The 19723-nt window shown below is 41.1% G+C and overlaps 1 protein-coding gene across 1 annotated transcript in view; it reads left to right on the top strand.

Moving 5' to 3' along the window:
• pth1r (parathyroid hormone 1 receptor) overlaps positions 1-19723 on the top strand; it is a 227986-nt gene that overhangs the window by 172111 nt on the left and 36152 nt on the right. The window contains exons 5-7 of the mRNA XM_002939365.5: positions 14673-14767; positions 16601-16787; positions 18695-18848. Of these exons, the coding sequence (XP_002939411.2) occupies positions 14673-14767; positions 16601-16787; positions 18695-18848 (436 nt within the window). The remainder of the gene's footprint in view (positions 1-14672; positions 14768-16600; positions 16788-18694; positions 18849-19723) is intronic.

The following is a 19723-nucleotide window of genomic DNA, read 5'->3' as shown; positions in this document are numbered from 1 at the left end:
GCAGAGAATATGGCGGAAGCTGCCCGTTTTATTGCACTTTGCCAATTACTTGGGTGCAGAGAATATGGCGGAATATGCCCGTTTTATTGCACTTTGCCAATTACTTGGGTGCAGAGAATATGGCAAAATATGCCCGTTTTATTGCACTTTGCCAATTACTTGGGTGCGGAGAATATGGCAAAATATGCCCGTTTTATTGCACTTTGCCAATTACTTGGGTGCAGAGAATATGGCGGAATATGCCCGTTTTATTGCACTTTGCCAATTACTTGGGTGCAGAGAATATGGCGGAATATGCCCGTTTTATTGCACTTTGCCAATTACTTGGGTGCAGAGTATATGACGGAATATGCCCATTTTATTGCACTTTGCCAATTACTTGGGTGCAGAGAATATGGCGGAATATGCCCGTTTTATTGCACTTTGCCAATTACTTGGGTGCAGAGAATATGGCGGAATATGCCCGTTTTATTGCACTTTGCCAATTACTTGGGTGCAGAGAATATGGCGGAATATGCCCGTTTTATTGCACTTTGCCAATTACTTGGGTGCAGAGAATATGGCGGAATATGCCCGTTTTATTGCACTTTGCCAATTTACTTTATATCCTCCATTATGAGTTGGTGAATTGCAGTTCTTCCCTCTTCAGTCTGAACTCTCATTAGATTACATAAAGATTGTTGTTTTAAAATCAAAGTCAATATAATGACTTTTCTCTAAAGCTGATATACAATGTGGTAGTTGTATAATAAAAATGGTTTCCCAGGAAAACAATTCAGACACAGTACAAACAGTGACTGCAGAGTAATTTCCCTCAATATCCCATAGAGTTAGATTTTTTTTCAAATCTAAACTTAAGTTAAAGTTGATTTTTTAAATTAAAGTAAAACCCAAAGGAATCCTGTCTAGGATATCTCAAGAAATAATGTTGGGTAGGCGGAGCTCCATCTGTAGATCTCTCTAACAAGGGGTTCATTAACGAGGATCTTGTAGCTATAAGAGAACAGTTTCATTGTTGATGCTTTGTTGTAATGGTTTAATGTAGTGATAAAAAACTGTTGACGCCGGTTGCTACCCAGCATGCCCCTGCCGGCTCACCACCCAGTTGACTTATTTGCATTCTGAATTCAATTATTATATTATAAATTATTATATCAAATAAAAATGACACTAAAGTGGGCTGACTAAATGTTCAACTCTATAGATACAACTCTATAGATACAACTCTATAGATACAACTCTATAGATACAACTCTATAGATACAGCTCTGTAGATACAACTTATAGATACAGCTCTATAGATACAACTCTATAGATACAACTCTATAGATACAGCTCTATAGATACAGCTCTATAGATACAACTCTATAGATACAACTCTATAGATACAACTCTATAGATACAACTCTATAGATACAACTCTATAGATACAACTGTATAGATACAACTGTATAGATACAACTCTATAGATACAACTGTATAGATACAACTCTATAGATACAACTCTATAGATACAACTGTATAGATACAACTCTATAGATACAGCTCTATAGATACAGCTCTATAGATACAACTCTATAGATACAACTGTATAGATACAACTCTGTAGATACAACTTATAGATACAGCTCTGTAGATGAAGCTCTGTAGATACAGCTCTATAGATACAACTGTATAGATAAAACTCTATAGATACAACTCTATAGATACAACTGTATAGATACAACTCTGTAGATACAACTCTATAGATACAACTGTATAGATACAACTCTGTAGATACAACTTATAGATGCAGCTCTGTAGATACAACTCTGTAGATACAACTTATAGATACAACTCTATAGATACAGCTCTGTAGATACAACTTATAGATATAGCTCTGTAGATACAGCTCTATAGATACAGCTCTATAGATACAGCTCTATAGATACAGCTCTATAGATACAACTCTATAGATACAATTGTATAGATACAACTCTATAGATACAGCCCTATAGATACAACTCTATAGATACAGCTCTGTAGATACAACGTATAGATACAACTCTGTAGATACAGCTCTGTAGATACAACTCTATAGATACAGCTGTATAGATACAGCTCTAGAGATACAACTCTATAGATACAGCTCTATAGATACAGTTCTAGAGATACAACTCTATAGATACAGCTCTATAGATACAGCTCTAGAGATACAACTCTATAGATACAGCTCTATAGATACAGTTCTAGAGATACAACTCTATAGATATACTGTAGCTCTATAGATACTCATGACAGAAGATCTAATTGCCATAGAGGAAATATCCATGTTATCTTGTGGCCATACTCATGACGGAAGGTCTAATTGCCATAGATGAAATATCCATGTTATCTTGTGGCCATACTCATGACGGAAGATCCAATTGCCATAGAGGAAATATCCAGTTTATCTGGTGGCCATACCCATGATGAAAGATCTAATTGCCATAGAGAAAATATCCATTTTATCTGGTGGCCATACTCATGACAGAAGATCTAATTGCCATAGAGGAAATATCCAGTTTATCTGGTGGCCATACTCCTGATGGAAAATCTAATTGCCATAGAGGAAATATCCATTTTATCTGGTGGCCATACTCATGACGGAAGATCCAATTGCCATAGAGGAAATATCCAGTTTATCTGGTGGCCATACTCATGACAGAAGATCTAATTGCCATAGAGGAAATATCCAGTTTATCTGGTGGCCATACTCACAATTGAAGATCTAATTGCCATAGAGGAAATATCCAGTTTATCTGGTGGCCATACTCATGACAGAAGATCAAATTGCCATAGAGGGAATATCTGTCTTATTTGGTGGCCATACTCATGGCAGAAGTTCTAAATATCCAGTTTATCTGGTGGCCATACCCACCACAGAAGAACTTGAGTTATTTCTGGCCATTAAATGTCTATTTCCATGAGGAAGAGTGCTAGAATCTTCTTCTCTATCAAGGCAATATCAATGAACACATTTTGGTCCATGAAGAACCCTGACTGCTGCGTCCTTATCCAAGATGCATCTGAGATTAAAATGAGGTCAAAAAGGTGGCAACACTTACATTTTATTATATTTAATGTTAAAATTGAAGTATTTCATCTTATCCCCCCCTGATGTACAGAGGGAAGAGGTAGAGAATGTTGTTGACCAAAACCAAGATGGTGGCCTCTTCATTATTTATGCATACAGAAGTCATTGGTGGCATCAGATCTTCCTATTCTGGCAAAGCCTTTATATTGGGCATGGGTAGAGACATATAAATGGTATATGGACATTTCCCCTCACAGCTCTTTCGGTTGCAGTCTCAACAGTCCTAAGTCTCAGGAAAAACACAGGTCAGCAGCATGAGTGGTGTTTTTGGAGCTCCGTCACCTTCTAAGAGACCTCCATTGAATTCCGTACTTGTGGTTTACAGTCGGTGTTGATCTCTCTCTGTGCTTCTCCATATCATGTTACTCCAGAATAAACATTTCCTGACCACACTATGACCTTCCGATGAGCAGAATCCCTCCCGGCTGCTTCTCCTACGGCCCATACTGATTTGTACTGGGGAAACTGTAGGAGGAAAAATAAATAAATCCCCCAGATTTTTCCGTCATAAAGAGAAAGCAGAGACTTTCCGCCGAGATCTCATTCCCTTTGTTGCTCGCTTACCTTTTATGATGGAGATAAAGCAGGAACCCGACTCAATTCAAATCTCTGTAGAAATCCCCATTAAACTACACACTGCTCTCTCCTGAGTATATTGTAACGTCTATAGATATTTATTTCAACATTTTTCAGACTGGAATAGAACTTAAAGGGGAAGTTATCTTGAACATTTCCCATGAATAATAAATGCCAATGATCTTGCTGTATGTCTATGAAGATTCTCATTCATCCAGGTCATGATATACAGTATCTAGTAGAATTAAGTCTAAAACAACTGGACTTTTCTGAGTTTTTCTTGAAAACGTTTCACCACTCATCCGAGTGGCTTCTTCAGTTCAAATGACAGGTAGGGAATTCCCCGGTATTTAAACTCTTGATGGTAGTACAGTCACAGACATCCAATCCCAATGGTTCCATTGAACTTGTTCAGTTAGGTGTCATCTGAAACTGACAGGTGTAAGAAGGTATGATCCAATCACAATGGTACCAAGATTCTCATTGATGAAGGTGTTAATCCTTCAAAGTACATGACTGGAAGTGTGAATTGTTGTGAAACTGACAGGGTAAGGATGTCAACGCGCCATTGTATGTTGGTGACAAGCGGTGTCTCAGGCCCATTGGTACCATTGTTATTGGATCATACCTTCTTACACCTGTCAGTTTCAGCTGACACCTAACTAAACAAGTTCAATGGAACCATTGTGATTGGATGTCTGTGACTCTACTACCATCAAGAGTTTAAATACCGGGGAATTCCCTACCAGTCATTTGAACTGAAGAAGCCACTCGGATGAGGGGTGAAACGTTTTCAAGAAAAACTCAGAAAAGATACTGTATCTTGCTGTATGTTTAGATGTTTAACATGGCTTTTAAATGCTTTCTAATTGCAACAGTGTCCAACTTTTTCAATAGGAAAGTCTTTTAATCTCCCTAGCAACTCCCTAGCAACTCAAAATAATCAGTTATCTAGGTGACTGCTGCCGACCGTAGGGATGACTTCCCCGTGAGTATACAGAATTGAGGACCGGGAATTGAATTTAATTTCTGTTATGGTGGGATGTGGTAAACTATACATATATATAATAGGAGTCATTTATGACTGGGAAGGCAGTGAGTAAACTGCAAAAAATAGGAACAATTTACCATTTGTTTGCACTTTACGTTAAGAGAGACATTGGCCTCTTTATGCTTCCATTAACCTTCCTTTATCCCCAGTCTACTTCAACTTCAAACACCATTCCAGTAGCTATAAAACCTTGGATTTTAGAAACTGAAATAACATTACATTTACATTAAAGGGAAACTATACCCCCAGAATGATAGTTTATATTATGTTAAGTGATAAGTAATAATAAAACAGTACCTGTACTTGATCCCAACTAAGATATAATTACCCCTTATTGGGGGCAGAACAGCCCTATTGGGTTTATTTAATGGTTAAATGATTCCCTTTTCTCTGTAATAATAAAACAGTACCTGTACTTGATCCCAACTAAGATATAATTACCCCTTATTGGGGGCAGAACAGCCCTATTGGGTTTATTTCATGGTTAAATGATTCCCTTTTCTCTGTAATAATAAAACAGTACCTGTACTTGATCCCAACTAAGATATAATTACCCCTTATTGGGGCAGAACAGCCCTATTGGGTTTATTTAATGGTTAAATGATTCCCTTTTCTCTGTAATAATAAAACAGTACCTGTACTTGATCCCAACTAAGATATAATTACCCCTTATTGGGGCAGAACAGCCCTATTGGGTTTATTTAATGGTTAAATGATTCCCTTTTCTCTGTAATAATAAAACAGTACCTGTACTTGATCCCAACTAAGATATAATTACCCCTTATTGGGGCAGAACAGCCCTATTGGGTTTATTTAATGGTTAAATGATTCCCTTTTCTCTGTAATAATAAAACAGTACCTGTACTTGATCCCAACTAAGATATAATTACCCCTTATTGGGGGCAGAACAGCCCTATTGGGTTTATTCAATATTTGAATGATTTTTAGCAGACTTAAGTTATGGAGATCCCAATTATGGAAAGATCCTTTATCCGGAAAACCCCAGGTCCCGAGCATTCTGGGTAACAGGTCCCATACCTGTACTGCCCTTTTACATCCTTTCCCTTAAGTTTAGTGATGGGCTGTGTGCTCCCTCAGAGATCAGCTGACAGGAAGTGATGCAGCTCTAACTGTAACAGGAAGTAGTGTGGGAGCAAAAGGCAGAACTCTGCCCATTCATTGGCTGATGGGGCCTAGCATGTATGTGTGCCTTGGCTTGTTTGTGTGCACTGTGACTCCTATGATCCCAGGGGGCGGCCCTCAGTACCTAAAATGGTAGTTTCCTATTTAGGATTACCCAATGGCACATACTGCTAAAAAAGTATATTTATATGAAAATGGTTTATTTAGCTAAAGCAGGGTGTTACATATGAGCTGTTTATACAATATATTGTTCGGGGGTATAGTTTCCCTTTAATGTTTTCCCAGGAAAAGTTTCTCGTGCCTCGTGATGACAAGCGCAACTTCTCCTCTCTCTCTTTATTTTTTTTTTTCGATTCCTTGCAAAAATTTCACACCTCTCTTTTTTTAGTTTATTCCCATCGCCGTTCCAAAACTTCAAAGGAAGGGCCTGAAACCATAAAACATGGCAGCAGTTAAAAATAGCGACGAGCCGCGGACTTAAAACTCCGGCTCGTAACAGTTTCGCTGCCTGCCGTTTTCAATCATGGCTTTTCTGCTGAATCGTAGTCGCTAAACGCTGGATTAGATTAAAAAAAAACAAAAAAACTGTCATCCCACGCAACTGTCATCCCGGATTCTTGCGAGGCCCCAGTAGGCGAAGCAGCTGCCAGGCTCTAAAGCGTCTATCCTAATGTCTAGATGCACAGACTTTTGAACGGCAAATGGCTGAGTGAAAAAAAGAAAAAAGGGGATTAGTTTGTTTAACATGGGAATGTATCCCAGCATGCAATGCTTCTTATCGGAAAGCGCAGGCTGATTTGGGGCGAATGTATTAAGCCTTCTTTGTACATAAAAGAATTGGATTTGCACCTGTAATCTGTAAATGTAGCGTTTGCAAACTGCCATTACATTCCCCAGCTCAGGCAAAATCCTGCAACTATGATAGAGTTAATAAAAATGCTGTTTGAAAGGCAGAAATGTGGTGATCGGTTATTTTTTTTTTTTTAATAAGGTACAGGTATGGGATCCCTTATCCGGAAACTCATTATCCAGAATTACGGAAAGGCCATCTTCCATAGACTCTATTTTAATCAAATAATTCACATTTTTAAAAATGATTCCCTTTTCTCTGTAATAATAAAACAGTACCTGTACTTGATCCCAACTAAGATATAATTACCCCTTATTGGGGGCAGAACAGCCCTATTGGGTTTATTTCATGGTTAAATGATTCCCTTTTCTCTGTAATAATAAAACAGTACCTGTACTTGATCCCAACTAAGATATAATTACCCCTTATTGGGGGCAGAACAGCCCTATTGGGTTTATTTCATGGTTAAATGATTCCCTTTTCTCTGTAATAATACAACAGTACCTGTACTTGATCCCAACTAAGATATAATTACCCCTTATTGGGGCAGAACAGCCCTATTGGGTTTATTTAATGGTTAAATGATTCCCTTTTCTCTGTAATAATACAACAGTACCTGTACTTGATCCCAACTAAGATATAATTACCCCTTATTGGGGGCAGAACAGCCCTATTGGGTTTATTTAATGGTTAAATGATTCCCTTTTCTCTGTAATAATAAAACAGTACCTGTACTTGATCCCAACTAAGATATAATTACCCCTTATTGGGGCAGAACAGCCCTATTGGGTTTATTTCATGGTTAAATGATTCCCTTTTCTCTGTAATAATAAAACAGTACCTGTACTTGATCCCAACTAAGATATAATTACCCCTTATTGGGGGCAGAACAGCCCTATTGGGTTTATTTAATGGTTAAATGATTCCCTTTTCTCTGTAATAATACAACAGTACCTGTACTTGATCCCAACTAAGATATAATTACCCCTTATTGGGGCAGAACAGCCCTATTGGGTTTATTTAATGGTTAAATGATTCCCTTTTCTCTGTAATAATAAAACAGTGCCTGTACTTGATCCCAACTAAGATATAATTACCCCTTATTGGGGGCAGAACAGCCCTATTGGGTTTATTTAATGGTTAAATGATTCCCTTTTCTCTGTAATAATAAAACAGTACCTGTACTTGATCCCAACTAAGATATAATTACCCCTTATTGGGGCAGAACAGCCCTATTGGGTTTATTTCATGGTTAAATGATTCCCTTTTCTCTGTAATAATAAAACAGTACCTGTACTTGATCCCAACTAAGATATAATTACCCCTTATTGGGGGCAGAACAATCCTATTGGGTTTAATTACTGTTTAAATAATTTTATTAGCAGACTTAAGGTAGGAGATTCGAATTATGGAAAGACCCCTTATCCGGAAAACCCCAGGTCCTGACCATTCTGAATAATGGGTCCCATACCTGTAATCAAGTTATATATAAATCAAACTGTGGTCAAGTGACTCTGGAGTTTATTGCGTATGATCAGTACCACGTCTCATGTATCCCGTTTAGCCTGATCTCTCTCTCTCTCTCTCTCTATAAGTCTGTCTACCAATGACGTCTCTCTCATCTGACTGCTCATCACTTCCGAGAATCCCCCTTTGTTTATAGGGGAAAACAATTACGTGAAATGAATGATGTGAATTGTAGAGGAAATCATTGAAGAACTCACTATTTCAGCCTTAGAATCCCCAAAGACGCAGGAAGCTTAGACTTCTAGGAGGACAGAGTGACCCAACCAAGTGGTTTGGACATAGGTCCCTCGTGAGCACATTATGTTACATCAGACTGAAAATATCCCACAAATATGCAGAAGAACCTGGGGGAAAGATAAGCACTTGGCCTTGTTTGTGTATTATTGGCCTTAGACTATGAGAAGAGGAAATGTTACATGTCAGCAGTCATGTTCATAGCTAAATATCCACTGCTTAATGGATTCTGTCCATAGTTGCCTTGCTTCCTTGGCCTATTCAGTGTCATTAGCAACAGGGAATATTTTAGTTGCAGAATGAAGCATGTGATGAAAACCGAAAGCAGAGAAGACCACAGACACCATCAGGGTTGAACTAGGACCCCAGCGGCCCAGACCCAATCCCTGTTACAGCTCCCCTGGCCACCAAACATGGTGGGCCCTGCACCCCCCAGTCCAACCCTGGACACCATAGAGACCAGCTCTTTCCTTTTTCTTATAAGTTCTTTCTAGATAAGCACCTTAGAGCAGATTGTCTCCATAGACTTCTCAATGGACCTGAACATGCCCTGGAGGAGTCTATGGCAAATAAGACAGACCCAACAGTTAATTTTACAGAGATCTATACACCCCTTCTTTAATTAAGGCAAGTTAATTGAAATTTGGCTACAGTCTAATGGATCAGGGTATCACCTATTAATTGTGCTTGGAATACGGGCTGGCAATTTCAACTTTATGGACAGATGGAAGAGGACTACCAACAATGTAACCGCAGAATATTACTAGGAATTCTGCAAAATTTGTGGAGAAATAAAATGATATTGTAATAGAATAAAAGCCACAATATTTGCTCCAGGTCTAGTATCCAAGAGCAACCAATCAGATGCTTCCAAAGTTAATTCTGCCAGCTGCAGGCAATAAATCAGGAGGGTTTTTTTTGTATGTTTTGTTTTTGGAAATGCTAACTCAGTAAGGCTGGCTGTTTTTATATATTGTAAGGATAGAAGCAGGGACTTTGTTCCCAGAAATTTTTAAACACTATTAGGCGCCATATGGCATACAGATGTAAGCATGAACCAACCATGAGCACTTGGCATTCCCATCACCACCTCTCCTATGGGTTGGATACAAATAAATAAATAAAAATGTTATAAATCAAAGATTTAGTGGAATTAAGAGCGGAATCTGATGTTTATACTTGATTTAAGCCATATTAAGTAAGCAGGGCCAGCAGCTTTAGGGAAAGGAAGAAAAGCCAGGGAAGCTGTCCTCTGGTTGGAGGGAAAGAGAACTATAAGAGAATGGACTTGATAGGAGAGGACAACCATTGTCCACCAGTCTATTAATGTACTAGATGTTTAGTATGGTCAGGGTCGGACTGGGCCGCTGGGATACTGGGAAAAAACCCGGTGGGCCCGGGCCCCTGCCACCCACCGACATCCTGACAACGCATCGGGGAGGGGACACTGGCAGCCGGGGGAGCGGTAAAAGGGATTGGGTCTGGGCAGCCGGGGTCCACCAGGTTTTCTCCCGGTATCCCAGCGGCCCAGTCCGACCCTGACTGGGTTTTTAACTGCCTCAATAAACCAGTCTGCTTGTAAAGACCAGCTCAACCAGTAGCCAATAAACGCAATAGTTCCCAGGTGTAAACCAGATGCCGATCAGAAATTTCAGATGTTCACAGATCAAAATATAGTAAGAAGATTAGAGATTATAGGAAAGTGCTACATGGAAGGAGGAGCCGTGAAAAGGCAACAGGAGGTCTAAGATAAGGTGAGTATGGCTGGGGATGATATGAGATGTCAGAGATGGGAAGGTGGGGGCCTAAGTCAGTTATTGTTAATTGTTATTGTTTAGTAGGGTGCATAGTGTTCAGGGTGCAGATATTGAGGAGGAGTGGAAGGAAAAATAGAAGGTTATGGAGTAGGAAGGGTCAGTGTTGGACTGGAAACCCAGGGCCCACCAGAAAACCTTAGACCCTAGGCCCACTCTCTAAACTCTATTTCCTCCTTTCCTCACCCAACCTCTTTATTCTCCTAGTCTTTTATTTACATGCTAGCACCTATTCTTCCATCTATTTCTCCTCTTTGTTCCCATTCAGAAATAGGGAATGGCCATAAAGCAGGCCAAATGGTCAGGAGCAGGAGGGCCCACTGACACGTGGGCCCACTGGGAGTTTTCCTGGTATCCTGGTGGGCCAGTCCCACACTGAATGTGTGCCCCCTACATTACAAACGGTTCAAATGAAGGTGAATCTCAGTTTGCATTGACTTGATGCTCTAATTTGGATCAGTTTGGGGTGTATCAAGGTGGCCCCTCAATTAGGAATCAGCAGAAGAACGATGATGGGAATCGATTCGAATATAATCCTAAATGGACTTGGTCAAGTTTGCCTTTACTCACTGATAAAGAAAGAGCCATGGGCAGAGACATGGAATACTAAAGGGGATATGTTTAGAAAGGGGTACTTTGGATTTTATTATATGTTAATACAGACAGCAGGGAGTTTTGCTTTAAAATATGTTTTTTTATCCAGCGGCCTCTCCAAATAGTGTCACTTTGCATTGGCTTGATGGTCTAATTTGGATCTGGATCAGTTTGGGGTGTATCTAGGTGGCCCCTCAATTAGGAATCAGCAGAAGATTGATGATGGGAATCGACTTGGTCAAGTTTGCCTTTACTCAATGCTGAAGAAAGAGCCATGGGCCTCCGCCCATGGCTCTTTCTTCAGCATTGAGTAAACGCAAACTTGACCAAGTTGATTCCCATCATCAATCTTCTGGAAAAAAATGGTGAATCTCAGTTTGCGTTGGCAATCTTCTGGAAAACTATTGGGGATATGTTTAGAAAGGGGTACTTTGGAATTTATTATAGGTTAATACAGACAGCAGGGAATTTTGCTTGGAAGTATGTTTTTTATCCAGCGGTCTCACCAAATAGTGTAATATGTGCGCTGACATCATGCTTCTTATTAGTGATGAGCAAATCTATCCAGTTTCGGTTCGCATAAAATTCGTGAAACGGTGTAAAATTTGCGAAACACATTTGTTGCGAGATTTTTTGTTTGTCGCCCACATCTTTTTTGTTGCTGCATCTTTTTTGGCCGTCCGTGTCGGGTTTTTTCTTGCCTGAACTTTTTTTGACGTGACCACGCCCTTTTTGGACGCACCGCACCCAAATTGGAAGCGGCCGCGACCGATTTGACGGGCAACAATTTTTTTTGCCACGCAATTAATTTTTCCATGGCAGATTTTCATGGAAGTTGGCCAATGACGAAATGCGGAAATTTGCTGCGAATCCATGCCTGGCGAAAAAATTAGCTCATCACTGCGTCTTATCTGTCATTTTGAAGCTGAAGTGAAGACATTGTTGATAGATTACTGAAACCCGAGTATATTATTGCTCAGTGCCAACATTGTGAGGGTGTAGGAAGCATCTGAATGGGCGAGCGCCCAGATACCCCCCAGTTCTGCCCCACGCTGCTCTCTCTTCTCTTGCCCATTGTCCGAACGCAACAGCTTGTCCTCCCCAACGTGCCTTTGTCTCTCTCTGTATCTGATATAAATAGGAACAGATGGGAGAAAGCTCTCTCTCATTCCTCAGGACGCGCATTTTCAGATCCATTTACAAATAAACACCAGTAAATAAATCTGGACGTATCGGGCGAATGTTCCCTTTTCCATTAAAGCTCTTTGTGTTTTTGAAAAATGCTTTTAAACATCAGGTCTGATTTGTTTTCCAACCTTCCCCCTTTACTTATATTGTATTCAATTCTGATGTGTTTCACAGTCATGTAAGGGATTCTGTAATAAAAGGCACTAAGGGGGCATTTTTTCCTCCGATTCTGAGTTTTTAACACTTTGGGGCACATTTACTAATCCTCGAATCCGGAAAACGGATTGGAAACGTAAATTTTGAGATTTTTTCGTCGCCGTCGCGATTGTTTCGTATTTGTTGTGACTTTTTCGGCGCCGTCGCGACTTTATCGTATTTTGCGCGATTATTTTGGATTGCGCTATAGTAAACGGCGGAAAACCAATCCGAATTTTTCACGACGGCGACAAAAAAGTTGCGGAAAATATACAATACAGTCGTAGCGGCGATGAAAAAGTCGCTCAAAATACGAAACAATTGCGACGGCGACGAACAAACTGCAAAAATACAGATCATTACGAAAAAAACGCATTCGCCCGCTTTCGGACGTTCGTGGATTAGTAAATGTGCCCCTTAGGGGGAGATTTACGAATCCACGAACGGTCCGAAGGCGTCCGAATGCGTTCTTTTCGTAATGATCAGTATTTTTGCGACTTTTTCGTCGCCGTTGCGACTTTTTCGGATGTTCCGCGACTTTTTCGTCGCCCTCGCGACTTTTTCATATATTTTCCGCTTTTTTGTCGCCGTCGCGAAAAAATCGGATTGCTTTTTCCGCCGTTTACAATCGCTCAATACGAAAAAATCGCGCCGGCGCCGAGATAATGGCGCAAAATACGATAAAGACTTTTTCGGATATTTTTCCGCGACTTTTTCGTTGCTGTCGCAAAAAAATCGGGTAGCTTTTTCCGCCGTTTACAATCGCTCAATATGAAAAAATTGCGAAGGCAACGAAAAGACGGCGAAATTTTCGAAATTTTTCCTATTTGGGATTCGGATTCGTGGATTAGTAAATCTCCCCCTAATAGTCACAGAAAAAAAAGTCAGAATATTTTTTAGGTTTACTATGGGGCTGATTTACTAAGACACGAATTCCGACCGAATTGGAAAAATTCCGATTGGAAAACGAACATTTTGCGACTTTTTCGTATTTTTTGCGATTTTTTCGGCGCCTTTACGACTTTTCGGAAATTATCGCGACTTTTTCGTTACCAATACGATTTGCGCAAAAAAACGCGAGTTTTTCGTAGCCATTCCGAAAGTTGCGAATTTTTTGTAGCGTTAAAACTTGCGCGAAAAGTTGCGCTTTTTTCGTAGCGTTAAAACTTAAAAGGCGCGACGTTTTGCGCAAGTTTTAACACTACGAAAAAATCGCAACTTTTTGCGCAAGTTTTAACGCTACGAAAAAATCGCAACTTTCGGAATGGCTACGAAAAACTCGCCTTTTTTCCGCAAAAATCGTATTGGTAACGAAAAAGTCGCGATAATTTTCCCGAAAAAATCGCAAAATACCGATCATTACGAAAAAAACGCAATCGGACGCATTCGGCAATTATATGTTTTGCAACTTTTCTCCAACTTTTTCCCACACAGGCTTTTTCAGTTCAGGCTTTTAAGTAAATATCAGACATTTGTGGAAATGAGTAGTGATGAGCGAATCTGTTCCATTTTGCTTCGCCGAAAAATTCTCGAAATACACATACTTTTTTTGATGCGTGCAAGAAATGTTAGAGTTCTAGTAAATGTGCCCATAAGTTTGCCCAGGAGCAGTAACCAATAGCAACTAGTGATGAACAAATCTGTCCTGTTTCTCTTTTCTTCAGATTAATGTTTTGTTTCATGAAAAAAATTTCAGACGACAGCTAGCAACCAATCAGCGTGTAGCATTTGCTGGTCCCCTGTTTAAAATTGAACATCTTATTGGTTGCTATGGGTTACTGCTCCTCGTCAAACTTAATGCCTTTTGTTACATGTCGGGCTTAGTATTTTATTTTTATTCAATATCCCTTTCCCCCAAAGGAAAGACATCACTTTGCAATATGGGTCCATTATTTTGTATGTAGAGTTTATGTGATACAAGGAAAAGGTCTATCAGCTACAGGAGTTCTGATTCGATCTTTCCACTCAGTGTAAGAAGAGAAGATTGGAAATATAGTGTAGTGATCTCCAACCAGTGGCTTGGGGGCAACATGTTGCTAATCACCCCAGTGGCCTCAAAGAAGGTGCCATTTTTACCTTTCTGGCTTGGAGGCAAGTTTTGGAAGCCCAGAGACAGTTTTACTCCATGCAGAGCCTCCTGCTGGCCAGCAGTCCCCATTGGGCTACCAAATAGCCAATCACAGCCCTTATTTGGCATTCCCAAAGAACCTTTTTCATGCTTGTGTGGCTCACAAATAAAAAAGGTTTGGGATCCCTGGTGTAGCTAAAAATGTGCATCGTATTTGACACCCGTAGGTATAGCAAATGGCTGTGTTGAGAAATACTCTTGGTATATCCGTATACCCACCAAACTGACATTCTATCCGTTCTCTCCCTTATACACAGGAGGTGTTTGATCGACTCTATTTGATATACACCGTTGGTTATTCCATCTCCCTTGGCTCCCTGACAGTGGCTGTCCTAATTCTGGGATATTTCAGGTAAGAATATTCACTTCAAGTGTAGCATCCAATCAAGACGTTATGATTCTCATATATTTAGACTATTATGGTGCCAGTGTTTGCCTCATTTTGTATCTGTTGAGCCCTCCTTATGCCATTGGGGCGGCCATTCAAGCTGCAAAAAAGGAGAAAAGGTGGAGGTTACATAGCAGATCATAGATAAGCTCTGTGGAATACAATGGTGTTTTACAGAGTTTATTTGTTATCGGAGGTGTTGTTTCAACATTGAATCTATTTAGTTTTTTACATTTTTTAGACAGTTGAATATGTGATCACAAAAGATTTTTTTTAAATCTGCTTCTAATTAAAACTTTTGAATGCTTTGTATTGTTTGTTGATTGTTGTTGTTCCTTTTATATTCATTGCACTGCTGCTCCTGACGAAGGGGCATATTATATTATTATACTATATATTATATATATTATTATATTATTATTATATAGTGTGTAAGCAAACATCACTGGGGGTGTTGCCCATGGCAACCAATCAGATCTTTGCTTTTTTTTTTATAACAAGGGATGAGCAAAACTTTTTGGCAGGCATGGATTCGCTGCAAAATTCTGAAACTTCCGTGAACGTTTGGCAAGTGATTGGTTGCGTAAAAAATAAGTTGCGGGCATTAGTGATGAGCGAATCTGTTCCGTTTCGCTTCGCCGAAAAATTTGCGAATCTTTCAAAAGATCCGCGAAACGGCGAAAAATTCGCAAAACGGCGAAAATGTCGTGCAACAAAAAAAAAATTGTCGCCCACGGCTATTATTTTGTCGCGTGGCTATTGTTCCGTCGCCCGCGGCTATTGTTTCGTCGCGCGGCTATTGTTTCGTCGCCCACGGCTATTGTTTCGTCGCGCGGCTATTGTTTCGGCGCCCGCGGCTATTATTTCGTCGCGCGGCTATTGTTTCGTCGCCCACGGCTATTGTTTTGTCGCGCGGCTATTGTTTCGTCGCCCGCGGCTCTTATTTTGTCTCGCGGCTATTGTTTCGTCGCCCGCGGCTCTTATTTTGTTGCGCGGCTATTGTTTTGTCGCGCGGCTATTATTTTGTCGCCCGCGACTATTCTTTTTTGACGCCGGCGACAATTTTTGGACGTGCGGCGAATCCATGCCTGGCGAAACTTTTCGCCCATCACTAGCGGGCATCAAATAAGTCATGCGATAACCACAAATTTTGCAGCAGTTTCGCTAATTTTTTGGTGAAACGCAACAGGACAGATTCGCTCATCATTATTTCTAACTTGTAGGCGACCGTTCAAATCTAATTGCTGATTGGTTGCTATGGGCAACATCACCATTAATGTAGAGTGCTCTTAAAAAGGTGTTTTTGTCTAAACTCCATTTCCCACAATGCCGTGCACATTTCACATTTGCACATTACATAAAGCCATTCATGTCCTGTCTCTACTGAGCTTTTAATTGAAACCCAATGGCTGAACTGCCCAATTGGTCAATAATATAAAGATATATAATAATTTCAGCCATTGGGCTTATGGTCTGTGACCAGGAGATGCCCCTCAGCCAATGGACAGATCCATAATTATTATTAACATTTATTTATAAAGCGCCAACATATCCCGCAGCGCTGTACAATAAGTGGGTTACATACATTGGACATACAGAGTAACATATAAAGCAACCAATAACCGATACAGGAGGGGAAGAGAGCCCTGCCCAAAAGAGCTTACACTCTACAAGGAGTAACATATAAAGCAATCAGTAACCGATACAGGAGGGGAAGAGAGCCCTGCCCAAAAGAGCTTACAATCTACAAGGAGAAATGGCTTTTCCGTTTAATTTCTTTCTTTCTTGACCAATCAGGCGACTCCACTGCACGCGGAACTACATCCACATGCACCTCTTTATCTCTTTCATGCTGAGAGCCGGCAGTATCTTTGTGAAGGACGCGGTCCTGTACTCGGGCTCCGCCCTGGAAGAGACGGAGTTAATATCGGAAGAAGATTTGAAGTTTATCACGGAAATCCCTCCGGCCGACAAGATGCAGTTTGTGAGTTGTGATCCATTGTTTCTCTCGGCTCTTCTTTAATAGTCGCTCGTTCTGCGTGATTTAGAGCGAGACCAATTGCAAGTAGATAAAAATCTTGTAGGCAATTATGAATTATATATGGGGCTGTAAAAATGGCCCCTTTATTGGGGCTCCCTATAGATCCTCTCAGGTCCCTGTCTGTGTTTCAAATGAGGGGTGGGCGTGTCCTAACAGTCCCTGCCAGAAGCACAGTAGGAGGGGGAGAGCCAATCACAGCCCAGCAGTCACACAAGAAACAGGCTTCAGTTCCCTCAGGTCAGCCTATCTGCTGATTGGTTCCTACAGTGCACTGTGCTGAATGCACAGCCTGGGAAAGGAAGCAGCAGGAAGTGGGACAGATAGTATCTGATCCCCCCCATTGTAAGCAGCAGTCCTGCCCTGCTTTATGGCTGAGATTCTAGCTATCTGTATAACAGAGCATTCTGTCACAGTGGCACAGATCCTATCCCCCCCATTGTAAGCAGCAGTCCTGCCCTGCTTTATGGCTGAGATTCTAGCTATCTGTATAACAGAGCATTCTGTCACAGTGGCACAGATCCTATCTGATCCTCCCCCCCATTGTAAACAGCAGTCCTGCCCTGCTTTATGGCTGAGATTCTAGCTATCTGTATAACAGAGCATTCTGTCACAGTGGCACAGATCCTATCTGATCCCCCCATTGTAAGCAGCAGTCCTGCCCTGCTTTATGGCTGAGATTCTAGCTATCTGTATAACAGAGCATTCTGTCACAGTGGCACAGATCCTATCTGATCCCCCCATTGTAAGCAGCAGTCCTGCCCTGCTTTATGGCTGAGATTCTAGCTATCTGTATAACAGAGCATTCTGTCACAGTGGCACAGATCCTATCTGATCCCCCCCATTGTAAGCAGCAGTCCTGCCCTGCTTTATGGCTGAGATTCTAGCTATCTGTATAACAGAGCATTCTGTCACAGTGGCACAGATCCTATCTGATCCCCCCATTGTAAGCAGCAGTCCTGCCCTGCTTTATGGCTGAGATTCTAGCTATCTGTATAACAGAGCATTCTGTCACAGTGGCACAGATCCTATCTGATCCCCCCATTGTAAGCAGCAGTCCTGCCCTGCTTTATGGCTGAGATTCTAGCTATCTGTATAACAGAGCATTCTGTCACAGTGGCACAGATCCTATCTGATCCCCCCATTGTAAGCAGCAGTCCTGCCCTGCTTTATGGCTGAGATTCTACCTATCTGTATAACAGAGCATTCTGTCACAGTGGCACAGATCCTATCTGATCCCCCATTGTAAGCAGCAGTCCTGCCCTGCTTTATGGCTGAGATTCTAGCTATCTGTATAACAGAGCATTCTGTCACAGTGGCACAGATCCTATCTGATCCCCCCATTGTAAGCAGCAGTCCTGCCCTGCTTTATGGCTGAGATTCTAGCTATCTGTATAACAGAGCATTCTGTCACAGTGGCACAGATCCTATCTGATCCCCCCCATTGTAAGCAGCAGTCCTGCCCTGCTTTATGGCTGAGATTCTAGCTATCTGTATAACAGAGCATTCTGTCACAGTGGCACAGATCCTATCTGATCCCCCCATTGTAAGCAGCAGTCCTGCCCTGCTTTATGGCTGAGATTCTAGCTATCTGTATAACAGAGCATTCTGTCACAGTGGCACAGATCCTATCTGATCCCCCCATTGTAAGCAGCAGTCCTGCCCTGCTTTATGGCTGAGATTCTAGCTATCTGTATAACAGAGCATTCTGTCACAGTGGCACAGATCCTATCAGATCCCCCCATTGTAAGCAGCAGTCCTGCCCTGCTTTATGGCTGACATTCTAGCAGTTTTTTACAAAGAGCTCCCCTACTGTTCAAAAGAACCTAACAGAACCTTTATTCCTCCATTAGGTGGGGTGCAAAGTGGTTGTCACATTCTTCCTCTACTTCCTGGCAACCAACTACTACTGGATCCTGGTGGAGGGACTGTACCTGCACAGTCTCATATTCATGGCTTTTATCTCTGACAAGAAGTATCTCTGGGGATTCACGCTGTTTGGCTGGGGTGAGATTTCATTTTTTTATTTTTATATTTTAGTTAAAGAAGACGGTAAAAACTCAGTAAGCTTTATCAGAAAGGTCTATGTAAATACAGCCATAAGCACTCACAGAAACGCTGCACTGGGTCCTCTATCAAAAGAAACAGGATTTCTTGTCTCCTTTTGTGTATACATGTTCTTCTGTGTCAGACTTCCTTTTCTCAGAAAAATCCTTCAGGGTACAGGCAGGAGTCTGCTCAGTTTGCTTCTCGCTCCCTCCCTTCTCAACTCGCTCCCCTTCCCAACTGTGCCGTGTAATCTGAGCTACCAGCAGCTAGAGCTACAGCAGGAAGCTACTGAGACCAAGCTCAAATGGCATCCAAAAATGTACCCTAAAACTAAATGAACTCCAAGTGAAATAGTAAATAAATTATAAGATTTATATTGGGATGGTGATATAAAGCATACCAGTAACTCATGGAGGCTCGGGTGTGTAAACCCCGAGCCTGTCTCCAAAATGTTCAATCCCAAAACCAGTTAAGAGAAGTCAATAAATCAAATAAGAATCAAATAGATCACCAAAGTCCAGGAGTGGCCCGGGTGCTCAAGGCCCCGAACCCATAGCTGAAAGGGAAAATCATAAACTGTTGAAGGAACTTTAATGCGTTTCGTGCGCATGTGCACTTGGTTGATTACGTGCGCACGTGCAGGCACCTTAGTTTTATATGGAAAAATAAAGACCGTCTTTTAGTAGACTCTGTTGTCCGGTGTGCTTGAAGTTCCTTCAACAGTTCAAGCTAAAATGGCAGCTGCTAACTTAAACAAACAGAGGGAGCTTATAGGGCTCTTTACTCAGGTGTGGTAAAGCTTTCTGCAGAATAAATATATCATTCTAGGCGGC

This window comes from Xenopus tropicalis, chromosome 6, assembly GCF_000004195.4.
Source record: "Xenopus tropicalis strain Nigerian chromosome 6, UCB_Xtro_10.0, whole genome shotgun sequence".
Lineage (NCBI taxonomy): Eukaryota > Metazoa > Chordata > Amphibia > Anura > Pipidae > Xenopus > Xenopus tropicalis.
This window is presented reverse-complemented; position numbering and strand designations above follow the sequence as displayed.